Source organism: Hibiscus syriacus, unplaced genomic scaffold (genome assembly GCF_006381635.1).
Source record: "Hibiscus syriacus cultivar Baekdansim isolate YM2019G1 unplaced genomic scaffold, ASM638163v2 tig00006858_pilon, whole genome shotgun sequence".
Classification (NCBI taxonomy): Eukaryota; Viridiplantae; Streptophyta; class Magnoliopsida; order Malvales; family Malvaceae; genus Hibiscus; species Hibiscus syriacus.
Window position 1 is genome coordinate 24,263 of NW_024062114.1, and position 18,967 is coordinate 43,229.

Sequence of the window (18,967 nt, forward strand, 5' to 3'; positions counted from 1 at the left end):
AGTGTGATCCCTTCCGGCTATTTTTTTGGATTCAATTTGTTTTCCATACATTAGAAGGTCTTTAGCTAAAAACAAAATATATAAAATGTTGTAAACTATTACCAAGTGGACTTAGCCCAGTAGTTTAGGTGTGCTTCTTAAGGGAGCTCTAGGTTGTTGGCTTAATTGCCCATGTTAAGGGTGTTTAAATTCAGGTACTTACATTTTAGGTATTCGAGACTTTCGAGTCTTGGCCCGTAAGAGGCGGGTATTTATAAACCTGGTTACACGTATTTATATTATTTTTTTAAAAATCCACATAAGAACTAATAAAAAAATCACATAAAAAATATAAAATATAAAATTATAAGTTTATAATACATAATATTTTTTTTGACAAATGAAATGGCCAGCTCTTTATTGAAACTAAAAAATAAAATGATAAAAGTCCATGTGCACCACACTAACTACATCCATTAAAGCAACAAAGTGGGAGACAACTGTTAACATACTACTCGAAAAAATATAAAACTCATCTTAAAACCGTTTGAATGAACATTCTAGAAAACTAAAAGAAGAAAACTCTGTTGGCCCTTCTTTCTCTTCAAACCAGAATCAGATTTTGTTTTTTTTTCTTTTCTTTTGGATAAACGAATTGATATTGTTAGTTAAAACGTGAAGAATGTACAAGGAGTGCCCACACCCAGATGAGAAGCAAAAATTACAGTTGAGTAGGAAGCTGGGACTGGAACCCAGACAGATCAAGTTTTGATTTCAAAACAGAAGGATCCAGATGAAGGTGTGTTCAACAGTGACTTTTTCTCTTTTTCTATTTCTTCTCCTTCCTTCCTTCATCTTCCATAACAATTGCAGCAAAGTCCGTTAAGATCAGCAGTGGGTTTTTCTTAAGATATGGCAAATACGGTTGAATAACGGTGATTGCGTCCTGTTATCGGCGCAATCGTCCGTTCCCGTTTAGTTACGGACGCAATCGACCGCTATCAGTGTGAATCGTGACCCACCGCAAAAACTATGAATAATGGTTTCGGACGGTGGCGCGACCGCAATATTGCGGCCGTAATATCGTTTTCGGAACGCTATTTGATACCCTGGCTGAGCGTGTGGGACATAGGGAAAATTTTATGAGAGGTCTTAATTGTTGGAAGACAGGCATCGAGCACGATATTTCTAGGTTGCAAGGTTGTTTTTCTCGTTTAAATCGATTATTTTTAATAATAAACATGGCTTGTTTATAATTCTTGTTTATCCTCGTAAACTTGTTATGTTAAAAAAGACGAAAGCAGTTCTTTATCTTCATCTTTTTGCAGCTTCTCCGGAACCCGATTTAGCAAACAATCTGGATTGCTTGTCAACAAAAGAACTAATGAAACTGATCCAGGGAAGAGGTCGTACTGCAGCTGCTGTTGTCTGCAGTCTTGCTCAAGGACCACCGATGAATATCACGGAAGATGTAGTAGGCGTGGTAGCACTACTTGGAACAGTTTGCTCTGTTCAACTTAGCAGGTTGTCTTTGCTTTATTTTTAAAGATGTCACTGCGAGACATAATGAAAATATTACATGTTCTGTAACTTCATCTCCGATAATTTTCCCGATATCTCTGTTGTAGGATTTTATCCGAGTACTTGGGCGAAGATCAAATGTTTGCGGTTGTATGCAAATCCTATTATTCAGCGGATGTTCATGCTCTTGAGCAGCATGGGCATAATGGTGAAGTTGATTCTAGGTTCGGTCTTCATGCAAAAGCTACCGCTCTTGGTAAATCTTTAAGTGGCAGATTTCTTGTTGTCTGCCTCTAGGATATAAGGTACCGTATGCATGATACTTATTGGTTTCGAAACGTTAACGAAGATCACTACAACTATTCTTATAGACATTAAAGAACAAATCTTCAAGAATTGAATATAACTATTCTATGTAATGTTCAATCATGCAGGCCTTATCCGGGAGGGGTTGAATTCAATGACCCTCAAAAGAAGTTAGTCTTACTAGATCCTAGCTTATCATTTGGACACTGTCCTCCGGGGTTTATCGGCTATGCAGTTAACATGATTAACCTAGATAATTCTACCTACAGAATTGATTCCGGCCACGGCTTGTGTGAGACTCTTTTTACAGACTTTTTGGTAAGGTTAAGTATACGATACGAGGAAACATATGGAAAAGGCTCGTAATTGCATAAAACATGGTGCTGTGTCTCTGGATGGAGGGATTCTGAGAAAGAATGGACTTATATCTCTTGGATTCAGGTACTTAATACTCTCTCGCTAGCTATGCATATGCGCTTAGTTATCTGCTTCATGTCTAATTTCTCAAGTTGTTGCCTTCTTGGAATCCGGAAATATATTTTCCAGTCGAGAACAGGAACGTGTCTCCTCAAAGCAAGAAAATCATGGATCAAATCAAGGAAAAACAAATTGAACTAACAACCACCTTGCAACATATAGAGAAATCAAATGAAAAGCTTAAGAGAGACCTCCTAGGCACAACAAGAAAAAAACCAAGTTCCAGAAGTACATGGATAATACCGATGATGCGATCAACGATATCGTAACTATGAGCCCACTGCAATACACCCAAGAGCTCGGAACTCCCTCCCAATCAACTCCGAGGTATATGTGCCCACTGCAATACACCCAAGAGCTCGGAACTCCCTCCCAATCGACTCCGAGGTGACTATATTTCTAATCGACTGCTCTTTATTCGCTCGATAGTTCTATAAAGATAATATACACAGGTTAATTCTCGATAGTTTCATGTTCATATATGATCAAGCTATTTGCAAAATCTGTTGAAATGATGGGATCTTCTCTTACAGCTGAAACATTAGCCTTTTTTATTACCAAGATGTATATTTTATCATATTAAATGATCTAATTCAATCACAGTTGATGGAAATGCAGATTCTTTTAGTTGTTTGCCACATTTGATCGTTTTGATGAAATTGTTGACGTAAACTGCTGTAAAATTGAGTGGAGAAAGTGTTTTCCGGCAACTTAAATCATCGGAGAGTTGTCTCGGAATATTTTATCAGGTCGAGTCGAGAATATTTTATCTTAAATTTAACTTCATCCCAACGACTCTTAATCTATTTTTAATTTTAAATTAATAAGTTAATAATTAAATCCTTACTATCACTTTGTTTATAATATATCACTATCCATTAACACAAATGTATATTAAATAGTTCGGCTATTAATATAGTTTAGCAAATATTCACAAAATATGACAATATATTTCTTTATAAAAAAAATTATTTGTAAAAAATAGGAATAGACACTATGCGAAATGGGATAAGATTTATCTTTTAGCTATTATAATTTTTCATTCGTTTTCCATATAAATATTAAAATATTTTTTCGTTTTCCATTCATCTTAATATTTTATAATATTTTATTTATTTTGAATTTTGAAATAAAAATTAATTATCGATTTGACTTAACAAAATAATAATAATTTTTATTTTTATTTCATAAAAAACAATTATATATATGAAAAATATTATAGTAATTATTGTTAATATAATTAGAAAATATGATAATTATTTTGGATCGGATCAAGAATTTTCTTACCCTATACTTATAACTAAAGGTGAACATAAAATCGAGTCGAGTTGATTCAAAAATTTTGAGCTATTCGAGTTGATGAGTTATATTTTGTGACTCGAATTTAATTTGAAATTTTTTCAAGTCAATTTTAAGAAATTTGAGTCGAATTATTCGAGTTTCTATACAATTTTATTATAATTATTTATAGTATTTATGATAAGGATTGATTCTAATTTTTTAATTTTCTCTAATCAAATAAGATATATGTATTTTTTTCATATTCTTTAAACAATATAATGTTATTTAATATATCAAATACAATATAAAATTATAAAATATATTTACAATATTATATTTTAAAGAATATATTTTGAGGGTAAAGTATTGATGAGAGTTTAAAAGAGTCAAGAAATTGATGGGAAGAAAAAATTTCCAAACAACTGCAATCAAAAGAACAAATTGAGTAAAATATAAAGTTAAGAGACTAAACGAAAAAAGAGAGTATATTTTTAATAAAAAAAAATAAGAATTGAAGTTGCATAGGTATTCTATAGTAGTATAAGTGCATGTGATTCAAATTTGGTAAAATTGACTTAAAAAGAAGTGTGAATTGAATAAATAAAGAAATCATGAAAAGTTGAGGGATTAAATTGAAAAATAAAAAATTGTTATCAAAAGAGGAATTGAAAGCACATTGGTATTCTATGATGGTTTAGGAGCATGTGATTTAAATTTAGTAAAAAAAACGAACTTAAAATGAATGATGAATTGAATGAATAAGAAAATCAGGGACTAAATCGTAAAACTATCAAAATAGTCAGCCAAATTTTTTATTTTTCGAGTAACTTGAGATTTCCAAATTCTAACTTTACTTGAACTCAAAAATCGAACATATAATTTGAGTTGACTCGAATAACTCGACTTGAATAACTCAAAATTAAAAAAAAAATTGATTTTTCAAGTCGAGTAGGATTTTGCTCACCCCTACCTATAACGATATGACTCTTTTTTACACGAAAATCATCTTGATCCACCTCAAATTTGAATTGTAAAAAATAATTTTATAAAATCAAATCAAATTAAAACTCATCAAACTTAAATAGTTTAACTATGAATAAATTAACGGTAATTTTATGAGAATGATACTCATTTCTAATATAATTAAAGAATAGCATCCCAAATGAATTTATATAGAGAAAATGATACTCATATCAACTATGTAAGATAAAAAAAGTGACTAACTAAACACGTTTTATCGAAAATACTCTTAATTAAATACACCCTTTATTTACGTAATTGAAAATAAAATAAAATTAAAAAAATAACTGTACGCCTATTTTAAATTATTAAAAAATGGGATTATGATTTTGGTTTAGCGTGATGTAGTTAATATTTGGTGGTTGTAATTTGTATCAATGAGGTGCGAGGTTTCAATTTCAAGCTTTTACGTTATTTATTGTTTACCATTAAAATGAATAAATAAATAAAAAAGTAAACTACAAGGGTGACCACTTAACTATAGCTTTTTTTCACTTTGACTATTAATGTTTCAATTTAATCAATTATATCACCAAACTATTTAAATATTTCAATCAAGTCACTTACCGTTAAGTTTTAATGGAGAATGTGACATGACAGTTAAAAAAATTGGTATAATTGTATATTTGGTCATAATTTAATTTAATTAAAATAAATTTTATTTTCAATTAGATGGTGACATGTGTCAATACTATGTTGGAGGACATTTTCATAATTGTTTATTTATTTAATCCAATTTATATTTCCATCAATAAAACGGTGACATGTGTCACAATCTTATTAAGTGAGAAAATGAAAGGGAGATTAATACACTTAACAAGAGTCAAACTTGGGTCATCCTGGTAACATGCACACGCCTGAACCGCTAAGATAACCAATTCCTTTGGTTTTGATTTACAAAATATTTTATATATCTTAGTCCAGTTAAAGAGAAAAAAAAGAATTGAAAATGCACATTGCGGATTTGAAACAAGGATGAAATTACTTTAACCATTAAACTCAATTGTATTTGAATATAATTTACAATATTTTTATATATTTTAAATTTTTAATGAAAGAAATAATGTTTAATTTTTATTTATTAAGTATAATTTATAATATTTTTTTATATTTTTAATGTTTGTTCATGGAAGAAATAATATTTAATTTTATTTATTAATTATAATTTAATATTTATATATAATATTAGAAATTATTTCTTCCATTAACAACAATTCAATAGAATATATGATTATTAAATTATAATTAATAAATAAAATTAAATATTATTTCTTCCACTAACAAAAATTAAAAATATATAAAATATTTTAAATTATAATTAAGAAATAAAAATTAAGAACTAATTCTTTCATTAACAAAAATTAAAAATATGTAATTTTTTTTGTAAAATATAGTTAATAAATAAAAATAAAAATTATTTCTTCCATTAAAAAAATAAAATTATATAAATTATAGTTAATAAAAAATTAAGAATTATTTCTTCCATTTAAAAATTCTAAAATATATAAAAATACAGTAATTATATTTAAATGTGATTAGATTAATGGTTAAAGTAATTTCATCCTTGTTTTGAATCTCCAATTTGCATATTCAATTCTTTCTCTCTCTTTTTTCTAATTTTAACTGAAATAAGATATATACAATATATTGTATATTGAAGGTAAATGAGTTAGGTTATCTCAGCAGTTCAGTGTGTGCGCATGTTAATTAATCCACTTAATATGGTTGTGACATGGTTCACCACCTTATTGAAATAAATATAAATTAGATTAAATAAATAAATAATTATGAAGATGTCCTCCAACTAGATACTGACACATGTCCTCATTTAATTGAAAATAAAATTTATTTTAATTAAATTATGATTAAATTGATAAAAAATATAAATATTAAAGATCAAATATGTAATTATACTAAATCTTTTAACTGCCACGTCACTTCCCTGTTAAAAGTTAATAGACAGTGATTTGATTGAAGAATTTAAATAGTTGGGTGGTCTGATTGATTAAATTGAAACATTGGTAGTCAGAGTGAAAAAGGTTTATAGTTAGGTGATCTTCCGTGCAGTTTACTCTAAATAAAAAGGGAGCGAAAGCAAAGGAAGGATGTGTCTTATTAAAGGAGGAGAGAAGAGGGGTGTGTTTGGTTCTTTTGGATCCATTTTGTTCTCCCAAATCTCCTCTTTCTTCTTTCCTCTCTCTCTCTTTCTCTCGGTCATCATCTCCTAATTGAAAAGATAAAGGAAAAAGGAAGAGAGGAAGAAGGGAATTGAGAAAAGAAATTGGAGTTTTGGGTGTGTGTTTCAGAGTTGATACAAACAAGAGTCGGAGATTTGGGCTTCAGAGGGCATTTTATTGCTTAAGAATGGATTTTGATAATATTGAATGCCTTTCGACCGTAGATGAGGCTGAGATCCATCACCATAATCCACACCCTGGCCCTGCCTACCATCAACCCCCGTCGTCGAAACCTCATAATGCCACTAGAAACAGCATCGATAATGGTAATAACATCAACAATCTCGGAATTCCAACGGCGGTCGCTCCAGCTTCCAGCGTCAGTGAATTGTTAGAATGCCCTGTTTGTACCAATTCTATGTACCCGCCGATCCATCAGGTTTTATCGCGTCTTTCTTCAATTCATTACCCCCTTCCCCCCTGCTCGTGTTGACTTTGATTTGTTGTGCATTTGAAGGGAAAGCATTGTTTTTGTAATAGTTTCTTTTCAATTTTTAAGATGGATTGTGCATATTCATTTACATATTTGCGTAGAAATTATAGTTCATCATGTATGTTGTTATTTTTCTTTTTGGGTCTAATAACCATTGTTTAGTAACCAAATGGATTCCGATTATATCTAGAATCAAGCCGGATCGAATCCTTAAACGGGACAAATTTCTCCTAACATTGTTTTTTTCTATCTTGTAATCTGAAATTCTATTACAGAGAAGAAAACATTGGAATAATTTGAGAAGGTAATTTCTCTGATGTGCTGGACGGTGAGATCTCTAAATATTTGTTTGATCGGTTAGCAAACAGGGACGGACACAGGTTCTAATATTAGGGGGTTGAATTTATAAAATTCTAGAAAATATATTATCAATAAAAAAAATATAAAAAATATATCTAAAATATATAATAATTAAAAATTTTAGGGTACATAGCAAGGATATTTTGTTTGTATATGGAGGATAAATTCCTCTCTCTAACACTACGGCTTTTTGCAGTGCCCCAATGGACATACACTTTGTTCTACCTGTAAAATCCGAGTACACAACCGGTGCCCGACTTGTAGACATGAACTCGGTGATATTAGATGTTTAGCATTGGAGAAAATAGCAGAGTCCCTTGAATTGCCCTGCAAATACTACACGTTGGGGTGCTCGGAAATATATCCCTACTACAGCAAACTCAAGCATGAGGGAATTTGCAACTACAGACCATACAATTGTCCCTATGCTGGTTCGGAGTGTTCCGTTGTTGGGGATATTCCTTTCCTCGTTGCCCATCTGAGGGATGACCATAAGGTGGACATGCACACCGGCTCCACATTTAACCATAGATACGTGAAATCCAACCATCGGGAAGTTGAAAATGCTACTTGGATGCTGACGGTTAGTTTTGTATCTTTTATTACTATGTTCCGATGTGATCTGTAATAATCTTCCTGGCATGAACCTTAATCTGCTGGTTTTGCTGATGTTTGACAGGTGTTCCATTGTTATGGTCAGTATTTCTGCCTACACTTTGAAGCCTTCCAGTTGGGAATGACTCCTGTCTACATGGCATTTCTTCGTTTCATGGGTGACGAGACGGAGGCTAGGAACTATAGCTACAGCCTAGAAGTTGGAGGAAATGGCCGGAAACTTACATGGGAAGGCACCCCACGCAGCATCCGTGATAGTCACCGGAAAGTCAGGGACAGCCATGATGGTCTAATCATCCAACGAAACATGGCACTTTTCTTCTCTGGTGGGGATAGAAAGGAGCTAAAGCTGAGGGTTACAGGAAGGATATGGAAGGAAGAACAAAATCCAGATGCTGGTATGTGCATACCGAACTAATGTAGCTGAGACAATTGATTCTGACAACTTTTTTTTCTGTCTGTTTCGATCTGTTTTTCAGTGTGTTCAACCGCTCTCTGCCAACCCGTTTCTGGTATATTGTAATGGATGAAAATTTTCAGCTTCAATGAAATGTGCAATAAGAATATCTTATTCCCCAACCTTCTTTTTGCAATAATTTGATTAATTTGAATGTAACAAGAAAAAAGTAACACAAAGTCACGTACACCATACGAATTCACGATCAAACACGATACGAATGGATGAAAGTTTTCAATTGAGTATATGTTTAATCTTGGAACAGGAGCAATATAATAGTGTAGTAAGAGACAATTAACAATATTATTATTTTGTAGCATCAAACACAAGAAAGTACTTAGTTGAAACAATTAATAGAAGATCTTCATCAGCTAATATATTATCAAGTAAGGCTTTTTTCGATAACCTATCAACTATATGTCTAATAGAGAATCTAATCTTCCATGCAAGGACAAAACATATAGAAGTGTACTATTACTATGTTCGCGAGAAAGTCCTTGAAGGGGAAATCAAGATGGTGCCAACAAAGACAGACGAACAAAGACTGTTGTATTTCTTTGTTCTATCAGCATTTCATTATTTCCATGGTTGACTTTCTGTTCCATATTTCCCTTCTTTGCATTTGCTGCTCTTCAGGTTTGTATGTGTACAGCTCTTTACATCTAAGAGATGGTTTTAAACGGAAAGAGAACATGCTCTTTGTATTTACAATATGGAGATAAGGGAGAGTCTTAAAAGGAATTAATGTGTCTTGAATAGGTTCTTGAAATTTCTGTATAGTAATGTAAACTTGGAATTGCTGTATATTTTGGACTATGGACATTTTTTTCAATGAAATCTTGAAACATTCTTTGAAACTATTGATATTTCTATAAAAATATTGATAATTCTTTGTTTATTTCTTTATGATTGCTCAAGCTATTGTTTTAATACAAACACTATACGAATTCAGGATCAAACACGATATTAGTGGAATTCACATCATATAGTTTTGAATGACAAATCTCAGATGACACCCTCAGATCCTTTCCAGCAATAATTATTAAGCCAGTATTCCCATCAATAATTAAGAAATTATGCTTACTCAAAACCAGATTTTCTTTTAATTCCCCAATTAGAGAGACTAAGCAGATAAAACTGAGACCATGAATGAACATAAAAGATGAGACTTTATCATTCAAAATACGGAAGCTATTACCTGCTGTCATTTGCAATCAGTTTTAGACAATATTTTCATCAAAATGGTTGCTTTGCATCAACAGCATTAGAATCTGCATCAGACCCCATAACAGAAGCTTCCTCAATAGGCCCTTCACTCTCATCTTCACCCGGTACTTCACCTCGAGAGGAAGCATCAATGGTGTTTTCAGTGTCTACAGACGACTCAGATTCACCTTCCTTTCTCCCAAATAACTTTGATGGAAGCAAAGATGCAACTGCAGCTTTGGCACTTCTCTTGGCTGCTTCTGCAGCTTCGACTTCTCGAGCTTTAGCTTCGGCCTTCAGTCTCTCTTTCTCCTCCATAAGCTTTGTCAACTCATCTTCTCTCCCTACATTTCTTAACAGCTCTTTAACAAATCCTTGCAACTCCTCGGTAAAATCAGAGATTTCCTCATCCAACATCTCATCAACCATCTTCAGTGCATCATCCAACTTCCCGACATCACTGAGTGCTTTCATCATAAACTTATAGCTTGCATCATCCATCTTAAGCTTCTTCACCATTGTATCGTAAAACGATTTCGCCTCATCCACTTTCCCAACTTTAACCAATTCATCCACCAATCTATTGTAAACAGCCAAGCTCGGCCTCAAACCCGCCTCTACCATCTTCCTAAAATATGAAGCTCCGTCATCAATCCTATCCACTTTAAAGCAAGCATCCATCAACAGAACATAAGTATACTCATCAGGGCTAACCCCCTCAGTCCCCATTCCACCATATAGCTCCTCCGCTTCACCCACCAATCCATTTTGACACAACTGATCAATCAAATTGTTAAATGACAAAGTATCCATAGTACACCTATAATCGAGCATTGACCTGAAAACATCGATGGCTTCCTTAAACTTACCTTCGGCGCAATATCCATCAACAATCACATTAAAGCTTCCCAAATTCACAGCTAATCTCCTAGGAGGATTATGCTCATTTTTCATCCTATCAAACAACCTCAAAGCCTCATCAAACTTCCTGTTCTTACTTAATGCGTCAAGAACATAATTATAAGCAACATCACTTATTTTAAGCTTTGAATTCTCTCCACAAGCTTCTTCATAACACTTCATAGCTTCCTTCTCCATTCCCTTCATGAAGTACCCGTTTATTAAGCCCCCATAAACGACCCCATCATCCAAAACCTCATCTTTCTTCTCTTTTAACTCCTCAAAAAGCTTAAAAATCCCATTGGAATCGCCGTTCTTGGCACAGCCGAACATTAAAAAACTATAAACAATAGGGTCAGGAGCCAAACCTTTCTCGGTCATTTCATCCTTCATTTCCACAGCCTTCTCGAGTTTCCCATTATCCACCAACCCTTTGACTAAAATCCTATAAGTAGTAGGAGAAGGACTCACCGGGGACTCATTAATGAACTGCTTGTAATGCTCGAGGGCAGTATCGGGTTTTTTGCAATCAAGATAAGTTTGGAAAATTAGATTGTGTGTGATCACATTGGGGGCGATTCCAGCTAGGATAATGAACCGATGCAAAGAGAGGAGATCCACGTACTTCAATTGCCGGAGCTGGGCGTTCAAGACGGCGTTGACGGTGTAAATCGTTGGGCGGCAATTAGAGTAAACAGAGTGGCGCGTGTACAGAGCGGCTTCCTCGAGGTCGTTCTCGCGAATGAGCTTCAAAATCTTGTTGTGGAGGTTGAGGCGGTTGCCGGAGAGTGCCGTTACGGGTTCAGGAAGTTTACGGGCGTTTGGGTTTTGAATCGGTCTCGGTGGGGTCACCTGCTGAGCCTGTTGTTGGGAACGTTGAGAGGAGGAGAGCGGAGGTTCGACTCGGAGGCGACGCTTGCGGCGACGGCGTTCAGCGGCGGCTTCTTCCGGGGTACTAAATGAGAGGCAACGGAGGGTAACGAAAGAGGGCGCAAAACGGTGGCGGGGATTGGCGAGGATTTTGAGATGGTCGAGGAAGGCGGTTTTCAAAAGAGCCATTTTTGTGAGGTAAAATGGAAGGAAAGTTTAGGCTTCGGGGTTTAGTTGGTGGGAAGATGGAGGGTTTTTAATATGCTGAAAACGGAACACTTTGGGGATAAAATTGATAGGGTTTAAGGACGAATGAAAAAAATGAAAAATTCTGAGAATAACATTTGAATAATTAAGAAAATTATATAATATATATTAATTAATTTTAAAACATTTCATCATAATTAATTAGAATTATTGATATATATATATATATATATATTCAAATATACATTAAATTTAAGCTTAATTAAATAAAATAAATATTAAACTATAAAATTTAATATGTTTCAAAATTATTATACTTCGATAGAAATATACATGAATTCTAAATAAAAGGTAATCGTCTACTGAAATATTTTAATTAATATTTTAAAATTAACTAATATACTTAATTTTTAAAATATAATTATTACAAAATTTTATTTTATTTTTTATGATTATTTTTTTGTGATACTTCTTTTTTATCAATAAATATATTACGTCATTAAAAAATTATATATTTGATTATGATATAAATTTATATTTTTAATGTGATTATTTTAAAAAATTATTAATAATATATTTATTATTATAATTTAATTTTAAAAAAGTTAAAGGTTTATGTTATATTTGTGGAGTTCTAGATATTTATCGATGAAATGGACATTAAATTCACGTCTAAGATCTCTAGAAAGAATGAACTAAAAATTTTGGGTGCAATGAACATTGGCAGAGGCAGCCAATGATGACAGACGGTCAATGACGATAATTTTAATCGAATTCATAAGTTAAACTGATATTTTATGTAACCTTACTAGCATTTGTTTGGTTGGTGAGAAAAAAGGGAAAGTGGAAAGGCCAAAAGTGATCCTTTCTTACTTTCGAGTTTTATATTAGTGTCTTGATTATTATTGCAAGTTGAGTTGTTATGGTTATAATATGGGTATAAATGAATATGGTATTTGATAAACTATTTGTGAATCGTTCGTAGTAGGTGCTACAAATGAGTGGACAACTTTGTGATTGAATAACATTTGTTGTAGCCATGGGCTGTGGAATCTCGTAGAGCATCAAACGTGTCCCTGGTTATGAAGACCCAAAAGTTCTTGCTGCCGAAACACCTTGTGAGTAACAATTCTGGATCTTCATGTAGCTCACAAATATGTCTTATGTTGCTTGGATTCTTTATATTTCTTTGTCTCTGGCACACATATCCTACACATGTTTGGTCAATTGGAGCACGAATTATTTCTCTTGTTTGCAGTTACGGTTAGCGAATTAGAGGCCTTGTATGAGCTTTTTATGAAACTAAAGAATTCGATAATTGCAGAATATGGGCTTATTCACAAGGTACGTTTAAGATTCGAGATGTAATCGAACATCAACGATTTTCTGTCATGTTTTGACAAATTAGATGCCTCCTCATTTGAACAGGAAGAGCTCCGGTTTGCCCTCTTCAAGAGCAAAAATCATAGGAATCTTTTTGCTTTTGCGGACAGGGTGTGTATTGCTAGCTCCACATTGCTGGTATTAGGTATCTAACTTTATTTTTGTGCAGGCTTCAGCTAATATTGCATGTATTTATAGCTGTTTGTAACGCTAAATCACTCCAACGAGAACATATCTCTTCTTCTGCAATGTTATAGTTCTGTCTTCACTTATATCATTGCCTACTATTCACTGATTTTCGATTTGTTTGGTGTTGAATGTAATGGGGTTATTGCGTTCGGGGAGTTCGTTCGACCATTGGGTGCCTTTCACCCCAATGCACCTGTGGCTGAAAAAATTGCATGTCATGTTTTTCTTTCTTGGGTAATACATTGAGAAATTATGAACCTTCCTTCAGAAACATGTTCTAAGTTGAATCAATCCCTTTGCAGTTGCTTTCAGGCTGTATCGAGTTCGTGTCGCACCGTTGACATACTGAGTTTCATTGTCTAAGGATTGTTTATCGTTGATACAAACTAAAAGTTTTCATCAACTCACAGTTGAAGGGCATGGTTTTGGCACTTTTGCATGAATCGGGTTTAGTTCTTTCGGAGGATGTTGTTGAAACAATTGTGGATAAGGTGCAGACGCTCAACTATTCGATCTATTTGTATTCGATACTGACATTCTTAGTCTCCGTTTCTTCCGTGTTTCCCGCTGACATTTGTCGAAGCAGGGTGATGGGAGAATTGATCCAGAAGAGTGGAAGGCATTTGTATCAAAATATCCCACTCGATTCTAAAACTGGGTAATATATAGCAGCTTAGCATTATGTCGTTCCGACCCTTTCTTTATTTTTTTCAAAAAGTACTTGTTTTCGATATGTCCATATTAGAAACATACTCGTATTCGATACTCAGTACAACTGAATTTGACTTGATCCGATCTATGACTACCTCTAATATCCCATATAATTCCAAACATTTTCACTCAATCCGACAGCACCCGTGATGCCCCCATGGGCATGCTTTAATGAGCAACGAACCAGCAAACCAATGGCCTATCGGTATGCATTCATTTCTCAGTTCAACTACCCAACTCACCGACACCAACATAACTTTAAGACAAACCCGAGCCGCACATGCCCCAAACAGTTGCACCGACAAATAGGTAAAATCCAAAGCAAACATATCATTTTCTTCAGACACCTCTTTAGGCTCCAATAACATTTATTGTCGTTAGCAAGAATAGTGACACTTATTTCATATGAATATATGATATATGCATCTGATATTCATGTTCAAGTTCAATTTAATAATGAATTTATTTAAATTATACAATATTTTTTAAAATTTTAATAATTAAAACAACCATTTAAATACTAAAAAGAATATATGAATTAAAATCATAATTACACCATAATTTTCATATTTAAAATTTAAAATTATTTAAATTGATTAAAAAATTTAACAACCGGTAATGGATACACTGATCATTTGTCAAACCATACACTTATGAAAAATCTAACTTAAACTTGTAAACCAGCCAAGAAAGCAACCCCAGTTGATGGTAACCATGATGATCCATAAATAAACTGTTGAACTGTAAATTTGCTTGCTTCGACTTCAGAAGTAATGACTCTATACCCGGGCCATCCGATCCGTTGCCCGACCGCCGCACCCGGCCCATAGTTCATGTATTCGCCGTAATATAGTGTATCCAAGGCGAATGTGGCGTTCCACTCGAGCCATCCCCTAGGGTGAATGTGGTTGTTCATGTATGACAACATGACCACGGTCCTGGAGTAAAGTTTCCATGGACGGCCTAGATACGTTTGGAAGCTGTTGTTGGCTGCGACGAGATCTGGTGTGGGTAGAATTCGCGATGCATGGATCGAAATTCCTGTATTTTGATTCGGGTCTTTTCGATTTTGAGCCGTGATGGTGTTCTTTTGTAAGGCCATCGGTTTTCGAGCGTAAATGCTGCAGTTTTGGAGCACCACGGCGGCGTTACCAAAAATGAAATCGACTGTGCCGTAAATATCACATTCGCGGTAGAATTGCCGGTTGGAGTGAACATATAGGGTGTCTTGGTATCCAATAATGTTGCATCGGTAAACTACGGCATGATCCGCCCCGACACGAAGAGCCACGGCCTGATGCTTGGCAGGTCCGGCCCAGTTCTCGAATGTTATATCTCTTGCAATAAAACCCGCACCGGTCGCAGCTGTAGAGAGAAAACGACACTCGAACAATCAATGAATCCATCCGAGCTTCAAATTGTAGCAAAAAATCATAACCTTTCATCTCTCTAACAGTTTCCAATTAAATTAGAATTATTTTCTATAAATTAAATTCGATTTCTATTTGAAAAAAAAAATAATGAAAGAAAATATATGGTTAGGTGAAGTGAATATAAGAATCTAGTACTTTGTCTATCCAGAATAACTGCCCATGTGCAACTTCAACATCATGCATGTCTTAAAGGTTTTGGACCTTTTGGTCCCGTTAGTGCTTCTTTTATTATTTTTATTTCAGATAAATATATATTTTAATACTCGACTTTGATTTTAAAGTTCAACTTAATATTTACATTTTTATGGTCCAATTATATGATAAGTACCAATTCAAAAAAAATTAAGTTTATATATTAATTTAAACAAAAAAAATTAAATTCAATTACTTAATTGAATCAAAATAAAAATTAAATACTAAATTGAGTATTAGACAAAAGAAAGTACTACAAGTAGCAAGGTAAACCGCGTAGACTTACCGAAGGACGCGGTGTGGAATGTGGTCATGTTGTCATATACACTTTTTCCTCCGGAAATGACTGTTTTACCCTTCCCGTCACCTACAAACATCAAGTTTATTTTCTTCCTCCCCACCTTCAAATCCTTCTCTTCGTACCTGCAAATCACATTGCTCAGATTTTTATTACTAAAATCTTCATCTGCTTCTTCTATTGAAGAATCAGTCAATTTTTTTGTTTTTTGTTTAGATTTTCAAAAACAATGAAAAATAATATTAAATATTAAACTTCTTATATAAAAAATAAAGATTGATTTTGTTATACCAACCCACTAATGTACTATTAAAAATAGAAAAATATCATTCAAAGCCACAACTATTTTTTAATTAATAACTAATATCTTATCTATTAATTCAAATCGGATATTACGCCTCTCACAATCTAGTTTGCTCCATTCATAAAAGTCAAGATTCAAACATTTAACATTATTTGAAAATTATAGTTTCTCATCCCACTAGATCAACCGATTGTTGATATAATCTTGTCTATGATGTTCAAGGTCAATAAATATATTTATAAATATGATAAAAAATTAAAAATACCAATTAAATAGTTTTAAATTATATATTAGTAGGAAGTTTCTAATAAATTTGATGTTAATTATTTAATTAAATACTAATAGTGTATCAAGAAAAGCCGAAATTTTAAAGGTTGTAACGGTAAATTAGGCTTTAAAATTATTAAAACAGTAATTTACCTTCCTGCTCTCACGTATATGATGATCCGCCGAGAACTATATTCCGGCGCCTTTTTTATCGCCTCACCAATCGTCTTAACGGTGCCGTTTCCATCTTTCGAAACGATTATATCAGCCTGGATCGCGGACACCGGAGTGTTCAACAGTCGTCTCTCCTTCCTCCCCAACCATTTTGGGAATCTCTCCCCATCGATATTTTCTTCCGATAAATCGTCACCCGACGCCAGCAATCGTCTGTTCTGCACCGGCACTCCTCCGAAATCGTCCCCACCGCTCACCGCGAATAAAGACAAGCAATTACTCACGAGCTCCGACAAGTCCTTCAGTTTCGCCGCCACTTGTGACTTCACTTCCCCGCTCACTCCCTCAAACCCCTCCGTGCACGTGTCGTGGTTCGTCAACGCGGAGCTCAGCCATGTCATCACGTCCTGTGGAGACCCGACTTTGTTATCGCCTCCGTCTTGGGATGGAACAACGGAGGAGAGAGACCGGGAGAGGGCGTCGACGGAGTCTTCCAGAAGCTCGAGGCAGTCGTCGAATGCCGACCGCACACGTGGATCCATCTTAACGTATGAGATCAACGACGTCCCATAAAGAGCCTGACTGAAGTGCCGCAACGTCATGTTGAACGAAATGTGGACGAGGTCTTGCTCGCTAGCAGTGATCGAGCCGGGGAACTGGAGGAGCGAGTTAACACAGAGGTTCGGGAACCGAGTCTTCCCACAGGTCTTCGAAATAGCTTGAGTAGGCTTACGATGAACCATGGTGGCGCCGTTGTCTCCTCCGCCGGTAACCGGATCGGCAGCTCGTTCACGGATCACCATCGCAAGCCCAGCACAAACAGCTGACACAATGATCATTCCCAGAGCGATAAATGAAACGAAAACAAGCCTTTTCTTCTTCTTTTGATCTCTGGGTTCTTCATGTTGTTGCAAGTGGTTCCCGGAACTTCCAGGCTCCGATCGCCGGAGCTTATCATATCCCATTGAAGTTTGTTCTTTGTGTGTCTGCGAAATCAGTAATGATCACATGAATGTTCATAAAAGGGAGTAAAGAGAGTGGTGGGGTTATATAAAAGAAGATGACGGTGGAAATTAGAGAGAAAAAGAGAAGGTCGGTGTTGAAGTTTATGGCAATAATGAGCTGTTCTCTACTTTCACCACTTTCTTGCCATTGTAAAAGGGATTTTAAATTGGAAAAGTCTCACGTGCGGCAGAATTTACGGTTTACCGAAAATATTCTTATTTTTTAAATATTTTTGATAAAAAATTACCTAAAATTATTATTTTTATCAAAAATATTATTATTATTACTTTATCGGATTTGTTAACATATTCGATAAAGTACTACCTAAAATATTATTTTCCTACCCGAAATATTAATATTAGACACTTTACCAAAAATGTTAAAAAATATTAATGTTTTAATTAATATTTTATCGAAAATGTTAAAAAATAATAATATTTCCGATAACATCTTTCTTATACATATATTAAGACTATCGTACGATAGAATTTTTCTTGCAAATTAGTCCCTATACTTCGTTTTACTTTTACCGTCTTTTTTTTTGGAATGATATAATCATGTCATAGTCCCTGTTTTCTTTTCATTTTTAAAATTTAGTACTTATAATTTCAATTCCATGAATTTAACCCACCAACTCGTTTGATTTATTAATAAATGAAGTTTGGGGTGATAGCTCGTGATTATACTGGACAAGTGGTAGCCTACTCAGCATGATCTTTAAGTGTCATGCATGATGCTAGTTTCGTAGAAGTACACGCGGTCATCGTTGGTTTAAAATTGATAGTGTAAAATAACTTCTTATCAAGTAAAATTAATAATTAAACGGAATGATATTATTCTTAGATATATTGAATTCGAGTAATTCAATTTGTATAACATGTATGTTTTATCAATAATTAAGAAAAAATTTAAACATATGTTACTTTTATTCATTCTAGATTATTAAAAAAAAATTGACAGTACGAAAAAGTTGGACTATCGTTATTGTGGAGGGGATGATGCCAATATTATTAATAAATTATCTCATCCAGAGTCGATTTATCGCTCGTGGGGTTCCATTTGCAGGGAAGCCATGGAGATTTTAATGGATTACAAGAATATTAAGGTTCAATACCTTCAACGGGATGCAAATGGAGCGGCTC

At 34.1% G+C, this 18,967-nt stretch overlaps 4 protein-coding genes across 5 annotated transcripts; 2 read left to right on the forward strand and 2 right to left on the reverse strand.

The window, feature by feature from the left end:
- Positions 1-527: 527 nt before the first annotated feature.
- LOC120201066 (probable pectinesterase/pectinesterase inhibitor 34) lies at positions 528-17,813 on the reverse strand. 2 transcript variants are annotated; one of them, XM_039201752.1, is made up of 6 exons: positions 17,749-17,800; positions 16,800-17,718; positions 16,064-16,200; positions 14,820-15,517; positions 10,954-10,959; positions 528-539 (listed from the first exon to the last, which is right to left on the reverse strand). In XM_039201752.1, the coding sequence occupies exons 1-4, from the start codon at positions 17,783-17,785 to the stop codon at positions 14,820-14,822; spliced, it is 1,791 nt and encodes a 596-aa protein (XP_039057683.1). In that variant the 5' UTR covers positions 17,786-17,800; the 3' UTR covers positions 528-539; positions 10,954-10,959. The 2 variants fall into 2 exon arrangements, with proteins under 2 accessions (XP_039057683.1, XP_039057682.1); XM_039201751.1 differs by having other exon boundaries at positions 16,800-17,813.
- LOC120201069 (protein DEFECTIVE IN MERISTEM SILENCING 3-like) lies at positions 568-2,872 on the forward strand. Its single transcript, XM_039201754.1, has 5 exons — positions 568-1,179; positions 1,308-1,503; positions 1,608-1,805; positions 1,935-2,247; positions 2,353-2,872. The coding sequence occupies exons 1-3, from the start codon at positions 1,122-1,124 to the stop codon at positions 1,795-1,797; spliced, it is 444 nt and encodes a 147-aa protein (XP_039057685.1). The 5' UTR covers positions 568-1,121; the 3' UTR covers positions 1,798-1,805; positions 1,935-2,247; positions 2,353-2,872.
- LOC120201067 (E3 ubiquitin-protein ligase SINAT5-like) lies at positions 6,720-8,777 on the forward strand. The gene is made up of 3 exons (XM_039201753.1): positions 6,720-7,200; positions 7,811-8,197; positions 8,294-8,777. The coding sequence occupies exons 1-3, from the start codon at positions 6,949-6,951 to the stop codon at positions 8,645-8,647; spliced, it is 993 nt and encodes a 330-aa protein (XP_039057684.1). The 5' UTR covers positions 6,720-6,948; the 3' UTR covers positions 8,648-8,777.
- On the reverse strand, positions 9,837-11,876 carry LOC120201065 (pentatricopeptide repeat-containing protein At3g49240, mitochondrial-like). Its single transcript, XM_039201750.1, has one exon. The coding sequence runs from the start codon at positions 11,849-11,851 to the stop codon at positions 9,923-9,925; it is 1,929 nt and encodes a 642-aa protein (XP_039057681.1). The 5' UTR covers positions 11,852-11,876; the 3' UTR covers positions 9,837-9,922.
- Positions 17,814-18,967: the final 1,154 nt, after the last annotated feature.